This window comes from Vidua chalybeata, chromosome 19 (genome assembly GCF_026979565.1).
Source record: "Vidua chalybeata isolate OUT-0048 chromosome 19, bVidCha1 merged haplotype, whole genome shotgun sequence".
Classification (NCBI taxonomy): domain Eukaryota; kingdom Metazoa; phylum Chordata; class Aves; order Passeriformes; family Viduidae; genus Vidua; species Vidua chalybeata.
This window is the reverse complement of record NC_071548.1, coordinates 6,503,097-6,523,037: the sequence shown is the minus strand read 5'-3', so window position 1 is coordinate 6,523,037 and position 19,941 is coordinate 6,503,097. Positions and strand designations below refer to the sequence as shown.

Genomic DNA, 19,941 nt, shown 5'->3' with positions numbered 1-19,941 from the left:
ATCCAGCAGCAGCACCGCTGCTCTCTGCTCTGTGCACAGGGGATGCGACCGCAGGCCTTGCAGGGCTCTTGTAGCCCCTGATGGGCTGGGTTTCCACCTGCTCTGGTGGCCAGCTCAGTTACAGGTCTACAACGATCTAGAAGTTCATCTATAGCTCTGTCTCTGGGAGTACCCAGGGGCACCCCCTTCATCTCCTGGCAGAGGGGCTCAAGCTCAGGCATCCATTCATTCTGCATCCCACTTTTTCAGCCAAGCGGGAACTCTTTCCACAACACTTCCTTGCTTTTTCCATCAGGCAGTACTTCATACATCTGACTTCCAGCTTGGCCTGTCTGCACAGGTATTACAGATCCTGAGCAGGAACGGGAGGAACATGTGACACCCAAGGGCTCCTGACCTAGTGGCCACTGCCAGTGGCAAGGGATACCCCCAGTCAAACCAGTTGGGATTAGCCACAGCTCTCATCAGAAACACAGTTTTTTATGTAAAGAGGGAAGAGGAGTAACCATCTGTTACACCTATAGGGTCATACCTTGCTGGCAGCCTAACACTAAAAATACCATCAGCAGCGCCTCAGAGACAGCAGGAAATGTAAACTCACTACCCCTCCACCTGCCAAACCACCCAAGCAAGGCCGGCAGTAAAGGAGGGGCAGTGAGAGGTCAGAGCTCCCCAAACCAGACTGAGCAGAGAGAAGGGGCAGCTGCTGGAGAGAGAAGGAGCACGGTCCGATGTTCACGTCTCCCTGAGGGGTGGGAGATCAGGCAGAGGCACTTGGTCTGTTCCAAGAGGTGATTCTGGGCCCAGCCCCCAATGCACCACGCAGCACGGAGTTTGTGTGGCAGCATCTGCTCCAGCTAGTAACAGCAGTGACAGGACATAAGCTCTGACAGCACATGCAAGATGGGGCCAGAGAGAATTAAACCTTTGAGACAAAAAGTTCTGAAACATCTTTAAAAATCCTGTTAAAAAAACTTATGCATGGGACACCACAAACACTGCTTAAGTCCTGGAAGTACCTGAGGCTTCTGGACAAATGATTTCCTTGACAAAGCTCTGATGAGAGGATCACCCCTGCCCAAGAAAATACCAGCGCCAGGGACAGCTCACCAACCCCACTACAGGTTAAAGACCCTCTGCTACAGCTGCTGCAAGCCACAAGCCTGGTACAGGGGACACCAACGTGCTGAGTGAGCGCTTTTCCTTGGACAAAAGAGAAATAACACAGAGAACACTAATGGTTGTGGCTTAGGAATGGTATTCCCTGTACTAGCGTTCCCACTGAAATACTCAAAACCACATGCTGCTCACTCACTGCCCTCTTGTCCCTCCCTGTGGTGGGCTGGAGAGGAGAACTGGAGGCACAAAAGGTAAAGATCATGGTTTGCTACAAGAACAATTTACTGGAAGCAGTAATGAGAGAAGAAAACAAATAATAACAGCAACAATATTAAGAAGTGTAGAAGAGAGGTGAAGGATTCACACGCCATTGCTCACCACGCGTTACTCCCACAGCTCGCTTCATGCAACCAGCCAGAAGGGACCCCTTCTCCATCCCCACCCCTCTTCAGCCCCTCTCCCCTGCTGCAACTCCCCCTCCCCTTTGCCCATGTGTATGCTGAACAGAATAACCAGGGTCCTGGCCACAACATTCCTGGCTACTGCAAAAATTAACCCTGTCCTGGCTGCAGCCAGGACATTGACATTCAGCACTGCCAGAATACAGCAGTCTGGTCAGTTCTTCTTGCTCTTGCTGGTGAACAGACTGACTTTGCTAGCAGGTGCCACAGAGAGAGAAGGAGACTCCAGCTTCACCTTGTCCAGCAACGTTTTCTTTATGGCTGCTGGGGAAATCTTCTCTTGGTCTGCCAAATGCTGCAGCTCCCTACAATGAGGTAGTGGGAGAGGAAGACATAGAAAAAATAAGATGGGGAGGGTGGTGGGGGGCAAGTCTTGCAATCTCTTTAGGACTTCCCAGTTGCTCACCTCGTCCGGATACAGGAAGCCTCCACAGCATTGATGAGGAGCGAGCGAAAGCCACCACTCTCCAGGAAGTGCAGGGCATGGATAGTGGCTCCCCCAGGGGAGCAGACATTGTCCTTCAGCTGACCCGGATGCTGCTCAGATTCTAACAGCATTTTGGCAGCACCCTGTAGCAAGGAAAACACCTGCCAGAGTTCTGACAGAGGAAGCCACTGTCATACATTCCTGTTCTCCACTGCACAGAGCAGCACCAACACTCACAACAGGCAAACCTGGGCTCCTGCAGGCTGCCAAAACACTTCTCGGAGCTGATGAGGCCTGCAAAGGAGCAGAGTTTCCCAGGCCCCAGCTCCCACACCACCAGCAGCAGATTGCTGCGGACACTCCCTACAGCCCCTCACCAGGAACCTGTGGAACCCGTGTGCATTCAAACCAAACACATTCTTTAAAGCAGATTCTGTGAGAGGACCGAGATAATTTCAAACTGTGATGTGCAGATTCCTCTGCAAAGAGCAGGCACAGACTCAGATTTGTTATGCAGGAGGTAATACTGACCAGCAAAGCCTGTGCTCCCAGTCGAACTGCCAGCCTGCGGGGAAGGCCCATCTTTACTCCTCCATCCGCAAGAGCATCCAGGGCAGTGAATGCCTGAGACCAGAGAGGAAGAAGGTGACTGAAAGACTGCTCCAGGATTGGTAAGTCTTAGGGAAGAGAGAATCCAGGCCTTCAGAACTGTTCTGTGACTCCCATCACTCACAGACTTGACAAAAGCCTCCCCCTTTCCTTCACGGATGCCATGCCACTCGTTCCAGCTCAGGAGTGGGGGGGGAATGGGAGAAATTCAGCTTCTGCATCATGCAAACTACAGGCCCAAGTTTTGCAACATGGACATGTGGACACTGCACACTGGCTATGGACTTCAGACTCATCTGACTCTTAAAAAATATTTCCTGCTGTCCCAAACTGGACACCTGGAATACATGTCCCATTGCAAATATGGGTGATGGGGGAAAAAAAAATGACAAGCTGAAGTTGCACAGACTTTATGGCAGGCAAATCCAATTGCTCTCCCTAAGACTGGCACTAGCTGAGGAAACAGCACATACATACGCAGGGCCACTGCCACTGAGCCCCGTTACAGCATCGATGAGGTCCTCTTCCACCTCGGTGCAGAAGCCCACGCTGGCCATCAGTTGTTCCAGAAGCTTCCCATCTTCCACATCCGCATGAGTTCCAGTGGCATAGACTGTAGCACCTTCCCGGACTATCACAGGGGTGTTGGTCATGCACCTGATCACTTTTGGTGTGGGGCAGAAGGTAGAGAGTTTCTTAGGGCAGAAAATAATTGAAGATAGAAAGTAAGGAAAAAAAGAAAGAAGGGAGAAAAATGAGCTTTAGTGCATATTTTTCATCAAAGGGCTGTCCAGGAAAGGACCCCCCCAGGGGCAAGAACAACACAAGCAGAAGGAAAAGAGAGACCTGTTTATCTCAAATGTCCTGCTTTGAGCCACAGCAGCCCATCCGTGAATGTGAAGCCTTAGTCAGTACCAGCAAAGCAGGAGCTGGGCAAAGTCAGGTTGGAAACAGTATCCCAAAGGCCTCAATCCCACATCAACCCACAGATCTCCAAAACAGCTCCTGCAGACACTTAGATAAAATCTGCAGAAATTCAGGGGAGATGACTCACTGCTGTTAAAAGAAACATGACCGGACAGCACCTCGCGAGAGAAGAGCTGGATAAAACCTCTAATAGCATTTGCCGATGAAGACAGGCAAAGGTGACCAAAACCAAGTTTTTTGCTGCTGTGTGACTTTAGTCCTGAGTAGCACAAGTCCGTCCATCGGCTCCTGGGGGTCAGAGGAGTGGAAGCGGCTCGTGGCCGGCCCGGCACGGCCCGGTCCCCTCTCACCTTCTCGATGGAGCTGATGGTGACGCCGGCCGCGCAGGACACCACGATGTGCCGGGCCTCGATGTCGGGGCCCACCTCCTCCAGGATGAAGGGGATGATGGGTGGCTTTACGGCCAGGAAGAGGACATCGCTGCTCTTCACCGTGTCCTTGTTGCTCACCGTGAAGTTCACTCCCATTTTCTGCACCGTTTTGGGGAGAAACGGGACCGCTCAGGCCCGGGACGGCCCGGGAGGGGAGCGCCGCCATCCGGTCCCCGCTACCCCGCCGCACTCACCCGCAGCCCGCTCACGGTGGGCAGGTCAGTGTCCGGGGAGCTCGCCGTGATCTTGTGCGCAGCCAGGACCCCTGCGAACGACCCCGCGCGTCAGCCCCGGGACGGGCACCGCCCGCCCCGCGCCCACCCGCCCCCATGGAGCCCCCGCGGGGCGAAGGCGCGCTGCCCCGCGCGCACCTGCCGCGGTGAAGCCGCGGGCCAGGGCGAAGGCGAGCTGCCCCGCGCCGATGAAGCCCACGCTCATTGCCGGTGCCCGCCGCTCCGGTGCCCGCCGCTCCGGTGCCCGCCGCTCCCGGCCGCGCCGCCGCACACGTGGCCGCGCGCGCACGGAGGCCAGGCCGCGCGGCGGGACGCGGGCGCGCGGCCAATCGGCGCGCGGAGGGGCGGGGCGGCGCCGGCGCTCCGCCAATCAGCGGGCGGGGGCGGGGCCGGCGGCGCGGCGCTCGCCGGCGATTGGGGCAAGCGGCGGCCGGTGTTGCATCATGCGCCGCCCGCGGGGCCCCGCCGCGCCGCCAGGCGGCGCCCTGCTCCCGCCATGATCCCGCCCTGCCCCGCCCTGCCCCGCCCTGCCCCGCCCGGCCCCGCCCTGCTCTCGCCGGCCCCACCCGGCCCCGCCCTGCCCCGCCCTGCTCCCGCCCGGCCCCGCCCTGCCCCGCCCGGCCCCGCCCTGCTCCCGCCGCCCGCGGGGCCCGGCCCCGGTCCCGCACTGCCCCGCCCGGCCCCGCCCTGCCCCGCCCTGCCCCGCCCGGCCCCGCCCTGCTCCCACCGGCCCCGCCCGACCCCGCCCTGCTCCCGCCGGCCCCACCCGGCCCCGCCCGGCCCCGCCCTGCTCCGCCCTGCCCCGCCCGGCCCCGCCCTGCTCCCGCCGCCCGCGGGGCCCGGCCCCGGCCCCGCACTGCCCCGCCCGACCCCGCCCTGCCCCGCCCGGCCCCGCCCGGCCCCGCCCTGCTCCCGCCGCCCGCGGGGCCCGGCCCCGGCCCCGCACTGCCCCGCCCGACCCCGCCCTGCCCCGCCCGGCCCCGCCCGGCCCCGCCCTGCTCCCGCCGCCCGCGGGGCCCGGCCCCGGCCCCGGCCCCGGGGCGGGCTCCGACAGAGCCCGGCGGCCCCGGGCTGTGGAGAGCCCAGGCCGCCGTGAAGGGTTCCTGTAAAACCCAGGCGGCAGGCAGTGATTTTTTTCCCTAAGTATCATCTTACCTCACTTCTTTTTTTTTTTTTTTTTTTCTTGTTTCATATTGACAGAACTAAATCTCAGTGTTTTTTCCTTTGATAAATGTTCCTAAACGATGATCTTTTGTGGATACTGAACCCCGGGCTTCCAAAAAAGAAGGGAAAAACCCAACCCAAACCCATTAACAATTCAGATTTTAATCTATCCATGCTGGAATCCTCTGGGTGCTGTCTAGATTGGCTGCAGGCACAAGTCTATAATTAATGAACACACATAAATCCTAACATTACCAGAAGTTTACCAAATCCTAACAAAAGAGTTTACCAAAAGAGGTTGGGAATGGTTGGTGACTGGGGCAACCTGGTCCATGGGGAGCTACTTGATCATCATCTATTAATTAAGGGGGGAGATACACTCTGGAAATGGAGGGGATTTGGTGAATCATGACAGAGCGGGTTGGTAAATCCTGATGAGTAGATATCAGATGTTCTCTGCTCTGGATTGGGCAATCTCATACTTTCCAATGGATGGGGAATGTTTTAACCACTGAAGCATGAGGTTTTGATTTTTTTTTTTCTCCTAAAAGAGAGGATTGTTGTCCACACAATCTTTTTTTGCCATTTTGACCATGTTCACATTTTTTGCTCAGCCTTTGGCTGGCAGATGAGAAAACTAAATCTGAACACGCTGTTCTTGGCAATGACTTGTGTTTCCACTCCTCCAGTCAGTGGGATCATGATTTCCATGTTAAATTCTCTTTCCCCTTATTGTGAAGACACTCAGTTTTGCCCTCATTGTCTCCCAAGTACCAGTTTCTCTCTGGCCCTTTGACCCTTAACACTCGGTGTAAGTTGCATCATGGCATTGTCAGATTTTACCATGTTTCTGCTCTTGCTCCAGCCTGGTGCAAAATGTTCCCAGCAGGAAGCCTGGCTCAGCCACATGCTATCAGCCAAGGAGCCTTCCAGCAGCTGCTGCTGCCTGAGTCTGGTAGTGTCCTCCCTGGGGACAAGCACCCCCTGCCTGGGGCTCCTGCTGACCCCCAGCCCCCCCAGCCTCCCAGAGCCACCCCAGAGCCTGCAGGATGGGGCTTTCCTCAAGCAATGCTTCTGGGCTCGCTGGGTTGGATTTTATAACAAAAGCCATGGTCCTTCACAGGCACCTGTTTGGTTTTTAGTGATCTAAAATAACAAAAAAAAAAAATAATTAAAAAAAAAAAAGTAATTTTCAAGTGTTACACAGCTTAATTTGTCCGTATTGATGGGTTTAACAGGAATACATCATAAATGCTCAAGGTCCCTTTGTATGCAGTGGCTCTTGTAAATTGACTCCTCCAACACAAGTGGATTTCCTTTCCCGAGTTAGCATTTTGTTCTTGTACAACCCATAATTTGTTTGGGTTGCAAGAAATAAAGCTCCTGGTTTATATCTATAGCAGATAGCCCCAGGTCTTGCCCTGCCAGCCTCCTCTTGGACCACACCTTCCAGATTTCCTGCCCTTCACTGGGGCTCGCAGGAGAGAAAACCCCCTTGGAAGGCTGCTCCTCTGTGCTGGATCCCGATTCTTGTCCCATTTCCTGGCTAATGCTCCCCACTGCTAAGGGCTGGTCCTTGCTCAGAATTATTCAACATCATCTGTCCCAGCAAATTTCCCTTTGCTTGTCAAACCCCACACAAAGCACTGATGAAAAATAAGTTTGCTTCCTTATTCCTGAGTCATTCTGCTGCAAAGAATCCACTCAGAGGTCTTGCTCTGCTGTGTGTGTTCTTTTTCGGGTCTGTGTTCAGCCTCTGTACTCCAAAATAAAGTGAGCTCTGCCTTCCTGCAGAAAGGGCCGTGTCTGCTGCAATGGAAGTGTGGAGAGGAGGATGACAGCACACAGATCTCGGGAGATGTAAGCGTACATCTGCCATTCAGCTTTATTTTGTTTTGGTTAAAAAATAAATCTTGCTTCTGACAGGCAGCTACTGGAGATTTTATTCAAAGCATTCAAGTCTGCATGTGCTGCACAAGCACTTGGACATTCTGGCTTCTCCCTGGAACAAATGAAGATTCCTATGGGGCCTGAAATCTGAGCTGAGAAGTGTGGAACTTTAAAGTGGGTGTTTTGTTAGGGATGGGTCTGAGAAATTCAGCTCCTCAGTGATGCAGAGTGCTCAGGAATCCTGCGCCCGAGCTGCTCCGGGGTACCGTGCACAAGTTCTGCCGTGTCCCGTCCTGCCCGTGCCCCCTCCCCGCCCGCTCTGGTCTCTTGTGCAGCGCTGTGAGATCAATCAGTCTCTGCCTCCCCTTTCCCATGCCACCAGAATTTATCTTCACGCCTCCAGAAAAAAACCCCTTGAGGCCAGTGTAAAGAAATGGTGGCCCATGAATCCAGACAGAGCACGTGCCAAGGTATTTTCTGTGCTGCTCGAGTGAGGGTGGCAGGTCACACACAGTCACTTTGCTGGTTGGCTCTGCTCTGCAACCTGACTCTCAGCAGCAGAGCCTCGACTTTACAAATTTTCATTTCTGTAGTGACTCAGTGTTTGCTAAAGAGGAGTATTAAATTAAATAGGCCTCCTCCAGGGTGTGCACTTGAGGATATTCCTTTTCTGTGCTAGACAGCAAAGGAGAGGAAGGGAACAGACTGGCAACCTTCAAAATACTGTTATGGCTCTGATGCTCTTCTCAGAAACACCTGGACTGGAACTACCCACACTTGCAGGCATTCCATGTCTCACAACACAGTCCAAACTAACCCAAACTCTGAGGGATTGATTTTCATCTCCTGAACTGGGGTTCCTTCATGCAGCTTTTAACTTTTCCACTTCCTGAGTAGTCACTTGGTTCCTGCTAAGCACTGGTTAGCAGTTTCAAAATCCTTGATGTCTTTCCTAATGTTTGGCTCAGTAACCTGGTAGCCTGCAGCCCCACTGCTGTGGCTACCAGCATTCCTGCTGTCTGCAGATGCACGTGTAGCTGTGCCATTCCTTCCTGCTGGCACCGGGCAGGTGAGGCAGAACCATGGGGGAGTTGGGCTGTGCTCTGCATCAGCTGCAGCCCACCTGCTCCAGGTCATTAATTCCTTAGTGTAGTCAGTCCTCACCTTGAAGTTGGGCTGATGGTGGTGTGTGCATGCCTGCCCAGCAGCTCTCTGCCCCTCGCCCCGTCCCTCTGCGGTTCGCAGCACTGAGCTGCCTCCACAGAGGCCGAGCCACGACTCAGATGTGCGAGACAAAGCGGATGCGCTGGGAGTACGCCAGGTCCAAGACATAGAGCAGCAGGTTGACATAGGTGAAGATGGCGATCACCAGCTGGCTGTCCCAGGGACACTTGCCCTTGGCACAGAGGCCAGGGCGTCGTGGAGAGCCGTACTTGCTGTCGAAGCAGAACACTGGCCAGATGACCGCAGCACTCGCGTAGAGCAGCACAGCCCCAAAGGTGTAGATGACCACAGAACGCTCAAAAGGGAACCACAGCAAGGCAGTCTTACCTGTGACACTGAAGGCCACTACCACCACTGTCACCACAAAGCAAAAGCTGTAGACAGCCACACACCACTGCGTTGCCACGTATTTACCGTACTGGCTGTCATTCACCAGTGCCCCAAAGATGATGCAGGCCACAAAGGCCTGAACGATTTTCAAGAGCCCAGAGATGGTGGCCATGTAGCTGGTGACTTGTCCCGGTTTTGCCCTGGTTAGGAACACCTCAGCGGCGTAGGTGACGAACAGAAGGCCCGCGAAGACGCTGGCTGCGATGCGGAAATCCCTCACCTCGCAGCCGATGGGGTAACAGCCCACCTGGACGAAGTAGAGCGGGTAGATCACTGCAGCCGTGATGGACATGAGCGTGGCAAGCATGGCAAAAGCAGCTGTGAAGTTTCCCCAGGAGAGGCTCAGGCAGCTGTGCAGGTGTGTGAACTCACAGGCGATGATGAACACAGTGATGGCAAAGCAGAAGGTCCAGACAAACATGCAGAAGGTGCCGTAGGCAGCACTGAACCCCCCTTGGTGGGCAACCAGGCTGAACGTGGTACACCCGAAGGTCATCTGCAGCAATCGAGCTATTCCTACCGGGGAAGTCACCGCGGCTGTGTTCAGATACGGCCCCCCCGTGCTCTCCATTATCCTTCCAGTCCAGCAGACAATGCACTCAAAGCCTCCTCAAACGTCTTTTCTGGCTCTTGCACCTTTGCCCTGAGTCACACCTGGTCCCGACTCGGTGGAGCGGCAGCTCAAATCCCGCTGGTCTCTGCTGGCATCAGTGGGAGCCGCCTCTGACGCTGCATCTCTGGCAGCTCTCTGCACAGACCTGCGGCTGCAGGGAGGTGACTGGCTGGCTCTGCCCACTGGCTGTAAGCTCAGGGTGCTGCCGCTCGCTCTCTGCTTTCTCAGGTCTGAAACCTGCCCCTGTGCTGTCCTTTGGCTGTCTCCTTTCCCACAGGATGGTACTTTTCCCGGAGGCTGACATTTATTCCATTTCAGCTCTGCAGCTGTAGCTTTCTGCTGCACCGTTCACAGGAACCTGGAGTATAAATAGGGGCTTTATTAATAGTTCTGGAATGAGTCCTGCCCCCACTCAGCTGTTGGGAGCGGGTGTTATTTAACACTGAAGCTGCGAGCTCCATCAAAGGCTCTTGATTATCCTTCTGCTGTTCTTCTAGAAACTCTGGGGTCACTGGAATGCTGCCGTTCTCCACACACCCCCCGCGCTGAGGGGAGGTGTCTGGCTGTGGCAGTGGGCTGTGATCCAGCCGTGCTGCAGGAACAAGAGCTCAGTGCTGCAGACCCAAGAGCCCCTGAGTGGGGGCTCAAGCCCAAAGCCAGCACAAGCCCTATAAAAGAAGGGATTTAGGCCAGAGGCTGAATAAAAGCTGACTCACTTTGCTGCAGTTGATCTGGAGCACTGATACATTTACCTGCTGTGCTTTGTGTGACAGCTTGTGGCTGTGAAGGTTGGTAGCACTCATCCTCAACATTTCCTTAAACTCTTCCCTGTCTCTCTTTATGTGGAAATCAGTTCTTCTTGTATCTCTGAATGGAGTAACTGAATACAACTGTTTAAAAAAAATTGCTTTGATATTCTTAGCACTGTTTTGCAACACAGATTTCAATAAATAGTGTCAATCTCTCCCTCCTGTGAGATCAAAGCTTTCACCGTGAGCCATTCCTGGTATACAGTGCCTCCCAGACTTCATTTCTACCCAGAAGTCTCTTAATTATATCTCTAACATCCCCAAACAAAATTTCTCATGTAATTTCAGAATGGGAATGAGTGAATGTTTTCACCACAACATAGCAGAAAAATTCCTCCCTTAGCCCACAGCAGCATTGCTGACTCCTCACCTGCAGTACTCATCCCAGTATGGAAGCAGAAAAACTTAACTGCTGGAATGGCTCACATGAGAAGGGGACATATTTTTGGCTGTAATGATAAAATGTACCTACCTTCAGCCTTGTCACCATCGTGTAACCTCAGTATCTCTTTCATTCATCTCAAGTCCCTTCCATTTTCCTTTGAAAGGCCTCTGGTGCTAAAAGTACAAAAGCCTGCATTCGTTTGGGGTGGAAGTTGCACAATTAACATGACAATAGCCAGGAAATGCAGCAGGAGAGCCGAGGAGCTTCAGAAGAGGTTCTCATCCCGAAATCTTGCCCTACCTGACTCTCTGTTAATCCTTCACCTCTAGCAGTTTTCCAGGCCTCTTTGGCAGTGGGTCACTTTCTGCATTGTGGCACTTCCAGGTGCATCACTCCCCATCTGCCCGGGCTGGCAGAAGGCACAGGGACACTCCATGTCATGGCCCTGGGGACACATCGCCCCAGCAGTGACACTGGGGCTCACGGCAGAGCTGGCCCTGCTGCTCAGCTTCTGCTTTCCCAGGAAAGTGGTGCCCCTCTGGAGAGCCCTCAGCACCAGAGGTGGTGCTGGCAGAGGGCAAAGTCCCCGAAATCAGAAATCACACTGGTGGAGCAGTGCACCAGACAGACCACAGCCACTTTTCCCTCAGTAATAAAGAACCTTATCTAGTCAAAAGATCACAGAATACAAACACATGGCACTGAATTCTTCCAGTCTTGCCCTTTTGTCACTGGCTTCTGCACAGCAGAAAACAGATGAAAAATGTAATCAGGACAATTCTACTTTTATACCCAAGTCATTAAAACATAAAGGATATCAGTAATCTCCAAACTGATCATAGGCAAACTCCTGTTTTCCTGCTTTTCAGTTTCACTGGGAGCACCAACCATTTTCTCTTTAGTTTATCTTCAATCTGTGTTAATCCCATCATGCACAGCAGGACAGTTGATTGTGGTGATCTGTGTGTGGTCCTGCTGGACTTTTCCTGAAGTCCAAGAAGAGGAACCAAAGGGCTACAGTTTGGTTCATTTTTTGGGTTTACTTACCCAAAACAAGAGATCTCACATGCAGCACAACTGTTCTATCCTGGCAAGGTCTGAAAGTACAGGGAGTTTCTCTCACATCAGCCCCAAATTCTCTGTGGCAGAGATGCTGCGTAGCCACGCACACAAGCGCAGGCACACGCCTGCAGGTGGTCGCAGGCCCTGGTGCAGGAGGGACGTGCAGCTGTGCTGCTGGGGCAGGGCTCCCCACGCCCCCGCCCTGCGCCGCAGGGGAAGCTCTGCTCCAGCCGCCCACTGCTCCCACCCAGGGAACGTCTCCTCTCCAGCCTCAGCCGTGCATTCTCCATCCCTGCCTTGTTCTCCTCCCGCTACCATCAAAGGGGATTCTCTCTGCTGTGGTGGGTGTGTTCCCAAATTATTAGAAGAGAAATATGTTGGTGCTTGTCTTGTGTTCTCTGCCCTTTCTGCTCCAAATGCTTCTGATGCTCTGATCAAACATTTCCCTCACTGGAAGAGAGGCCTTTGCAGCAAAGCCAGATCTCCCTCCACCTTACAGTGCAATGCCTTGGACTACCTGGGGAATCACAGGCAAGCCGAAAATGCTGTGAAAGTCTGCAAACATCAGGTGCTGGGTGAAAGTCTCTGTACTTAAACCTTATATTACAATCTCTTCATCAGAGAAACAAGGACAAGGCACACTGCAAGGGGAACACAGGAATCTAATTAATACAAAACATCAACACCACCCTTAGCCCTCTCCCAGGCACAAGTGACCATCAGGATAACCCATCCAAATGAGCAGCATATACAACTTTACAAAGACATAGGTATGGTTCTCTGGTCAGCCCTTATAAATAGCGTTTTACATATTAAAATAAATATGTCCACGTTGCCAAAGTAGCAAGAGGTTTCTTCGTTATTAAAAAAAAATATGTTACAATATCCTTTATATTTCTTGCTTAGTTTAAAAAAGTAATTAAAAAGTCATTTTATAAAATAATATGAATAAATTGAGTACAAGAGTGTCCATCCCTAGCACGTGTCCTGGGTCTGTATACTGTGATTCAGCATGAGATGCTAACCTCCAGGAAATAATGTAATCATTCCTTCACTCCTAGTTGGACAGAAGAAATCCAGTGCTTGCTTTTTTCACCACTTGTAACAAGTCTATGATGTAAAATTCATGGCAAGGGAAGATGTCCCAGATCTGGGGAAGGTTTTCATCGCTGCTATTTATGGCTTTGCTACTCCCTGTATCTGATTGCTTTGTGTAACACAGGAAGAGGATGTGACCAGCTGAAACTTAGCCCTGGAGTTTGGAGGGAGGGAACAAGTTCCAGCCAAACAGTGTAAGCAAGAAATTGCTGCTTGCCTTTTTTTTTCTTTTTTCTTTTTTTTTTTTTTCCTTGACACACCACAAGCGTGCAAGAGTGTGGGAGCACGTGAGTGCACAGGTGTGAGTGTGCCATGGGTATGAGCATGCATCTGCCTGCAGGATCATTAGGAAGAAGATTAGAAAGTTTGGGAGAAGGGCTGAGAGTCTCTCTCCTCCTGATCTAATCTCTGCCCTTCTGACAAGCCCTTTCTAGTTACCACTGCTGAGCATCCCCAGGAGTTTACTCGGCTCCAGGCCCTGCTGCTGTGCCATCTTCTGAACATCAAAACCCATGTGCATGAGGAACTGGATCACATTCATCTCCTGCCCTGTGAACTGGTCCCTGATTGTGGGGCACGAGGGGTTGCAGTGAGGCCACGGACAGCTGTCAATCAGGTGAATTGGGCAGCCTTTCAGAGGAGCCTTCCCATTTTTGTTGCTCTCATGGAGGCTCCGATCCCAACAGTGCAGGGCACGGGGTAATGATGTCCCCTTCACCTGGATGTCAGTCCAGTGACTGAAAAGACAAACAGATCACATCAGTACAGATCACATCAGAGGGGTCAGGCTGCCAGGACAGGTTCATTCCCAAGCTGCATCCCTGTTCACCTCCACAGGATCTGCACCAGCACTTACTTGCGTGTGATGATCTCGTGGGACAAACAGGCAGGAGCAAAGCTCGCACTAAAGGAAAACAGAAACATGGATTATGTCTTGAAGGACAAATCAAGTCCTGCTGAACTGAAACATCCAGACTAGGGCAAGAGTGGAATTTTACACAAAAATGAAGAAGGCAAGATTCTTGATGTAGATGAACTAACAGTTACCAAATTTACAACTCTCCTTTTTCAGCAGAGATCTGAGAACGCAAGGAACTAGATAAGAATATCCCTTAGAAACAAATATGCCAGGTTTTTCTCAATGAAACACTTACGTCACATCCTTCAAGGTGTTTCTCAGCTCTCTACCTAAATTCTGGATGTAGAGCCACTGCCCTTCCTGAACAGGCTGGCCAGTTAGGTGTACATTGTCTACAGTAAGCTGGGCCTCATCAAAAAGCCACTGGACAACAAAGACTGGGCCTAGAAAGACAAAAAAAAAAATAGGAAAAGGGATTGCTCAAGTTAGTTAGAAATACACAGGAAACCCTAAATCCAGTTGATTTCTCTCCTTTGGTACTTACATCGAAGAGTGGGGTAAATCTTATATCCAAAAAAGCAATTCCATTCCTCTCCCTCTTTAAACTGCAGCTTACAGCGTTCGGGAACAATGCCATTCCAGTATCTAGAAAAAAGCAATAACAGAATGGCAGGCGCAGGGCAATCCTAACAATGTGTCCTCTCCATATCCTAGTTCCTGTTCTGACTAGAATTTCAACTGATAGAACAGGTCTCTTGCAGCACTGTCCCATCAACACATTTTAGAGCATCTATAACTGTACATATTCTTTCACACATTTAGACTCTGTTGTCTTTTCCAATAAAATCATTGAAAAAACACTGATGTAGACAATAACTACTCCTCAAGTATCAAAACTAAGGAACACAGCGAAGGAGGATATCTTTTCCACACTCTAACCTCTTACAGTAGTGCACTTTAGAGCATCTGACTGTACCTTATTCCTCTTCTGATGGCCTCTGTTGGAGCACACGTTATGGTATCAATACAGTCAGTCCTGCGATACTGTTTGTTGTCCAGGAACCATCCAGAGTCTGCCAAGCCTCGGACCTGAATCCCTTGATAACCCATCTCCTCCAGCTGCTCTGCCACTCGATCCACGTTCAGGAGCACTCCTGTCCCTCCAGCACTGCAACAGCAACATCAACACCGCAGTCGTGAGGCGCACACACCGGGTTACAGACCTTGCTAGCAGGCACGCCTTCTCCAGCAGGGACATGCCATGAAAACCTGCATCTACCCACAGCAGAGAGCTACCCAACTGTTCACCACGAACTTGGTAGACACCACATTATTTCCTTGCTTTGCAAAACTCAGAAATAAAGCCAGTGCTGAGTAATAATCTGCTAGCTTGGAAACAAAGTCCAGTTGTTACTGTCTCTCCTGGGAAATACATGTGCTCTGTATCATTTCCAAGGGGGCTGGCTGCTCAAAAACTGAAAGAATCTGAAGTGAGACAAATTCACTCTTAGCAACTTTGCTATTATACTCCTGTGTAATACACTGAGTGTACCAGAGCTTTCTGCAACACAGGATGATCCAGAGCACCTGTGTGAGGCAAGTTTGGTTTTTATTTTGGTGTCCTGAATCAATTCACAGAAGGCGCGTGTCTCATGATGTGGGCCAACAGGAACCAGAATTCTTGGTGCAGACACGAGAAAACTGACCAGAGATACAGTGTTTGCTGTGTTAGTGTTACTGTACTCCTAGAAGAAATGTTTCAGGAGCTGCTGGACTTCCTCCCTTAAGAGCTTTCTACCCTGGAAATCTCCTGTCTTCACGAAACAGAATCCTGTGGATACCTACCTGCTCCCTGCTAGCAGCAATACTTTTGCAGTGCTCAGGCCTTTTCCCACCAGCTCCTTTATAACCTCCTGTATGATCAGTGCTCCCATGAAGGCATATTCATCTGGAAGACAGCTCAGTGTCAACAAAATGGCTTCCTGTCCAGGCTCAGATTTCTATTTCTTCTCTGAAAATGCTTAAGAACTTTCCAAAGGGATTAGGAACCTAATCTCAGGCTCATTTAATCCACCTATATGTAATACACCTAACAAGAGATCTTCCCCCACCTTGTACAAAATGTGCTGCCCTGAAAGAGAACCAAGTGAACTCAATTACACAAGTACCTTCTTATGGCCGTGTTTAGAAATGAGTAAACTTGGAAAAGGAAAACAAGAAGGAAGGTGCTGGAGAAACAAACACACACCTTCCTACCACCTGGAGTCTCAGTTCCAGCTTACTGCTTCCCCTTTTTCCCAGTTCATCAAGCCAATTCAGAGAAGCAATGCTTCACAAGATGTTACATGTACAAAGACACTGCTTCCTTGGCACCACCAGCATCCATGGTTACTGATGTGTAACTGCTCCATAGGAACAGTGCCAGGGAGCTGGGATGAAGTGAAAAGGTCCCTTCCTGTGACACCACCGGAATGACAGCGGATGGCAATGCAGCATGTATTAATATGAACTGTGCTGTTTCCCAAAGAAACCTGCAGACAGCTTTAGCTTGACACATAATGGCTCCTGCCTAAGGCAAATATCCTCCTGATAAAAGTTTGACACTAAATTCACAGTCCTGCCTCTCAGGTCAGCTGTGATAAAGGTACATGCAACAATCCATGGTTCCTCAGCTACAGCAATTAATTTGCTACGTGCTGGAACCTGGAGATTCATCTAAAAGGAATTTTGGTCTTCTAATCCTTGCATACTGCATCAGTGTAACATCTCTTCAAGCAGTGGCTCTGAACTATGTCAAAACAGCCTGAGCTAAAGAGATCAGGATGTTTTATCTGGAAGTAGCTTGATATTCTTTCCTGCCCTTCAGCAAGAAAAAGCCTGTTTCTCGTCCACATGGTTTCACAGAAGTCTGGCCACATCCTTTAATGTGTGATGTCTGGGGCAGCAACGGCCCATCAGCAACACTCACTTTTCTCAGACTTGGAAGAGGCACCGCTCCAAACATCACTTGAGCAATATGGGATGAATCTGTAAGAGAGAGCTGTGTGAGTCCTGCTGTGCCTCTGACACGCACAACAGGGTGAGGATGCGGTCACTTAACTGGAAGAAAATTAAATCCTGGGAAGGGGAAAAGGGAAAAGTTTCTGTCCAGTTTGACAACTTACCTTCCTGCACACCAAGTGACAACTGTAATTTTCTTGAATTTTCTCCTGAACACTAATAGTTTTACTGAGTTAAATCAATAAATAACCTGTCTTTTATAAATCTAATTGAATCACTAAGCTCAGTGGACAGAACGATGGAGCATGACTTTGCTCTCAGCTGTTCTGCCAACACAGTGGATGGCCTGTCACAGGGCAACTCTCTATGCTTCAGTTTTTCACACGAAAAATCAGAAGACTCTAGTCAGTGCAGTGTAAATGCTGACTGCAACCACTGGAGGTTTTATGCAGGAATTAACTTCACATGTCTCTGTTTTGCAGAAGACAAATTAACGTCCCTTCTGTATAGATGCATATATAAACTGGTGTCTCTCATTTCTCTTCTTTGAACTAGGAGAGCTGCTCCACATTCTTCTCAAATTGTCAGATGTGTAACACACTATCAGCCCAGCACTCATGATGGATTCACCACTGCAGCTGTTTGAGAAGGCTCTCTAAGCTATCCCCAGTTTTTCTTCATTAGATTACCCCACAACTCCAAGGAGATTGAACTTGAGTTTCTCAACCTTGTCAGCCCTAAGTGTTAGAGAGGTGAACTGCAGCAAATGAGGAAACATACAATTTCCTTTTCCAAGTATTAGTCTTAATCTGTCACTGCAGCACTCTTGCTAGCCTAAAAGGCAGGAGATGCTGTTTAAGTATAAAGCTATTTCCCTCCGTTGTCCCTCCTTACACCATGTTTGCATTCCACCAGTGGGGATTTTCTTCTGGCTGAGAGGACAGGATCCCAGTTCCTGCAGATGGGCACAAAGAAACAAAAAACATACAGATGACAGTCTGTGATTTCAGAGGAATCGTAGGAGCCTCATGCAAGACCTCTGACCACACAGAAAACAAACATCCATGATGAAAAACATTGGCAAGGGAAGTGGAAGGAACATTTCTAAATTTGCCCTTAGGCAGATTTGACATTCAGATTTTGATTCATGCTACAGATGAAGCCCGTCTAGAAGCTTCCTGTAGCACAGAAAAGACCTGTGATGCCTATTTAAGTACCTCCCCAAAAGACAAATCCTAGCAGGTAAATTCCAATATACTCAGTTAGACGATCTGTGTGAGTGACGGAGGTTTGGGTACCCAGGAGGCTGCAGCATGAGACGAGAGCCAAGAGAGAAGCACTCATTACCGGCAGTACCTGTGCACCCAAAGCCTGCCCGAGCCCGCGGCACGGGATCATCACGGGGCAGCAACCAGGCACCTTCCAGGGTGGTGACGGCGGGCGCTACCTCAGCCCGGTCCCAGTCCCTCGGGGCTGCCCCACGGGGTGGAGGGGGCGACTCACCCACGCGGGTCGCGGGCCACTCCCGGGAGCTCATCAGCCGCCGCATGGTGTCGTAGCGGGTGTCGCAGTTCTCCCTGTTGAAGCAGTACCACCCTCCTGGCGAGGGGACAGGGGTCAGCCGCCCCGAAGGGCCGGGGGCTCGCGGGCGAGGGACGGCGGCCCTCAGGGGCCGGGGCACCGAGGGCAGCCTCGGGTCGCCGCCCCGCTGGTGGCCGCCGTTGCGGAAGTCGGGGGCGCCGGCGCTCACCTTCCAGGAACAGCAGCCACCGCCGACTGCCTTTGGACTCCTTCAGGTAGTAGCTGCGGGCACAGACAAGGGGCAGCGCCTAAGCGGGAGCCGGGCCCGGCCGCAACGCTCCGGTGCCAGTCGGGCCGGGGCGCCGGGGCCGCGCCGAGGCGGCGGGCGGCGCGCGGGGGCGGCGGCTCTGGCGGCGGCGCCGCTCGCGCCCGCCCGGGGAAACGCCGGGGCCGCCGCCCGGGAGGCGCTCGCTGCACCTGTCGCCGCCGGTGCCGCGCGCCGCCGCGCGGTGGCGCCGCAGCCCTCGGGGCCGGGGCCGCGGGGAGCGGCGGCGCCCGCGCGGGGCAGCCCCGGGGCGCCTGGAGGGGCCGGCGCGGCGCGGGGACTCACCCGGCCGGGCTGCCGTCGTTGCAGGTGACCGAGGCGTTGTGCAGGAGGTGCAGGCGCAGGTCGTGCGGCAGTGCCTGGGCCGAGCAGGGGTACAGCGACTGCGCCAGGCTCTTGACCTGCGCCATGAAGCTGTCCATGTTGCCCTCCACGGCGGTGAAGTCCAGCGGGAAACTCTCGGCCGCCGCCGCCGCCTCGCCGCGCTCGCGGACCGCCGGGCCTCGCCGCCGCCAGCCCTTCCTGCCCTCGCCGCCGGGCCCGGCGTGCAGCAGCCCCAAGAGCAGCAGGAGGTGCACCGCTGCCGTGCCCATCGCCGCCCGCCGCCACCCGCCGTTCGCCGCGGCAGCAGCCAGTCCCCGGCGGCGGGCAGCGCCGCCCGCGCTCCGCCGCGCCCCGCCGCGCCACCCGCGGGGACGGGGGTCGGCGGAGGGCGAAGAGGGCAGCGCCGGCGGCGCGGGCTCGGCGGCGCGGCTGCCGGCACAGGAGCCCGCCGCCCGCTCCCAGGCGGCGAGCATGACAGAGGGGCACGGAGTGCGCGGGGAGCGCGCCGGGGGCGCCGCCAGCCCGGGCGCCGCGTGGGGCAGCAGCCGGCCAGCCCCCGCCCTGCCCTGCCCTCCGCCCCCTCGGAGCGAGGCGGAGGGAGCGGGGGGTCTGCGCCGCGCCGCACCGCACCGGCACGGTGGGCCGCTCCGTCGGGGCGCGCCCCGCGATCGACGGCGACGCCATCGCCGCCCCTGCCGGCGCCGGGGCCGCGGCGGTGGCGGCGGCGCCCGACAGCCTCGCCCGCAGGGCGGTGGGGGCCCGGGGCGGCCTCTCTCCGGGGCCGGGGGGGGGGGGGGGGGGCGGTCGGGCCGCCCGAGCGCGAGACCCCGCACGTGGCAGCCCCCGTGGCGGCGCCCCAGGCCCGCGCCGCGCCCCCCGACCCGCCCCTCTCCCCCCGCAGCCCCGACGGCAGCTCCTCCCCGGCTCCGCGTCGGCGGCACTGCCCGCCCCGCCCCGGGACGTGCCGCCGCCGCTTCGCCGGCGGAGCTCAGCCCCGCGCCCCCCGATCGCTCTTGTGCGGGATCCCGCACGCCGGCCCGGGGGCGGCCCGCGGTGCCGCGCTCCGGCCT

General features: G+C 53.7%; 3 protein-coding genes across 3 annotated transcripts; all 3 read right to left on the bottom strand.

The window, feature by feature from the left end:
- Nucleotides 1–1,383: 1,383 nt before the first annotated feature.
- PYCR1 (pyrroline-5-carboxylate reductase 1) lies at nucleotides 1,384–4,446 on the bottom strand. Its single transcript, XM_053960608.1, has 7 exons — nucleotides 4,346–4,446; nucleotides 4,169–4,239; nucleotides 3,894–4,073; nucleotides 3,090–3,311; nucleotides 2,539–2,631; nucleotides 1,987–2,150; nucleotides 1,384–1,885 (listed from the first exon to the last, which is right to left on the bottom strand). The coding sequence occupies exons 1-7, from the start codon at nucleotides 4,410–4,412 to the stop codon at nucleotides 1,735–1,737; spliced, it is 948 nt and encodes a 315-aa protein (XP_053816583.1). The 5' UTR covers nucleotides 4,413–4,446; the 3' UTR covers nucleotides 1,384–1,734.
- A 2,774-nt stretch (nucleotides 4,447–7,220) lies between these two features.
- Nucleotides 7,221–9,800, bottom strand: MYADML2 (myeloid associated differentiation marker like 2). The gene has a single exon (XM_053960337.1). It carries the CDS (start codon nucleotides 9,444–9,446, stop codon nucleotides 8,541–8,543), a length of 906 nt encoding a protein of 301 aa, XP_053816312.1. The 5' UTR covers nucleotides 9,447–9,800; the 3' UTR covers nucleotides 7,221–8,540.
- A 2,586-nt stretch (nucleotides 9,801–12,386) lies between these two features.
- On the bottom strand, nucleotides 12,387–19,155 carry NOTUM (notum, palmitoleoyl-protein carboxylesterase). Its single transcript, XM_053960312.1, has 11 exons — nucleotides 18,833–19,155; nucleotides 18,452–18,504; nucleotides 18,205–18,300; nucleotides 17,596–17,656; nucleotides 16,670–16,728; nucleotides 15,547–15,649; nucleotides 14,678–14,869; nucleotides 14,246–14,346; nucleotides 13,997–14,144; nucleotides 13,699–13,746; nucleotides 12,387–13,579 (listed from the first exon to the last, which is right to left on the bottom strand). Exons 1-11 carry the CDS (start codon nucleotides 19,138–19,140, stop codon nucleotides 13,273–13,275), a joined length of 1,476 nt encoding a protein of 491 aa, XP_053816287.1. The 5' UTR covers nucleotides 19,141–19,155; the 3' UTR covers nucleotides 12,387–13,272.
- Nucleotides 19,156–19,941: the final 786 nt, after the last annotated feature.

Coding starts and splice junctions, on each gene's coding strand:
- NOTUM (XM_053960312.1), bottom strand. CDS start 19,140: ATGGGCACGGCAGCGGTGCACCTCCTGCTGCTCTTGGGGCTGCTGCAC. Junction 18,301..18,451: donor GTGGCTGCTGTTCCTGGAAG/GTGAGCGCCGGC, acceptor TCCCCTCGCCAG/GAGGGTGGTACTGCTTCAAC. Junction 13,747..13,996: donor AACACCTTGAAGGATGTGAC/GTAAGTGTTTCA, acceptor GTTTTCCTTTAG/TGCGAGCTTTGCTCCTGCCT.
- MYADML2 (XM_053960337.1), bottom strand. CDS start 9,446: ATGGAGAGCACGGGGGGGCCGTATCTGAACACAGCCGCGGTGACTTCC.
- PYCR1 (XM_053960608.1), bottom strand. CDS start 4,412: ATGAGCGTGGGCTTCATCGGCGCGGGGCAGCTCGCCTTCGCCCTGGCC. Junction 4,240..4,345: donor CCGCGGCTTCACCGCGGCAG/GTGCGCGCGGGG, acceptor GGTCGTTCGCAG/GGGTCCTGGCTGCGCACAAG. Junction 4,074..4,168: donor CCACCGTGAGCGGGCTGCGG/GTGAGTGCGGCG, acceptor AAAACGGTGCAG/AAAATGGGAGTGAACTTCAC.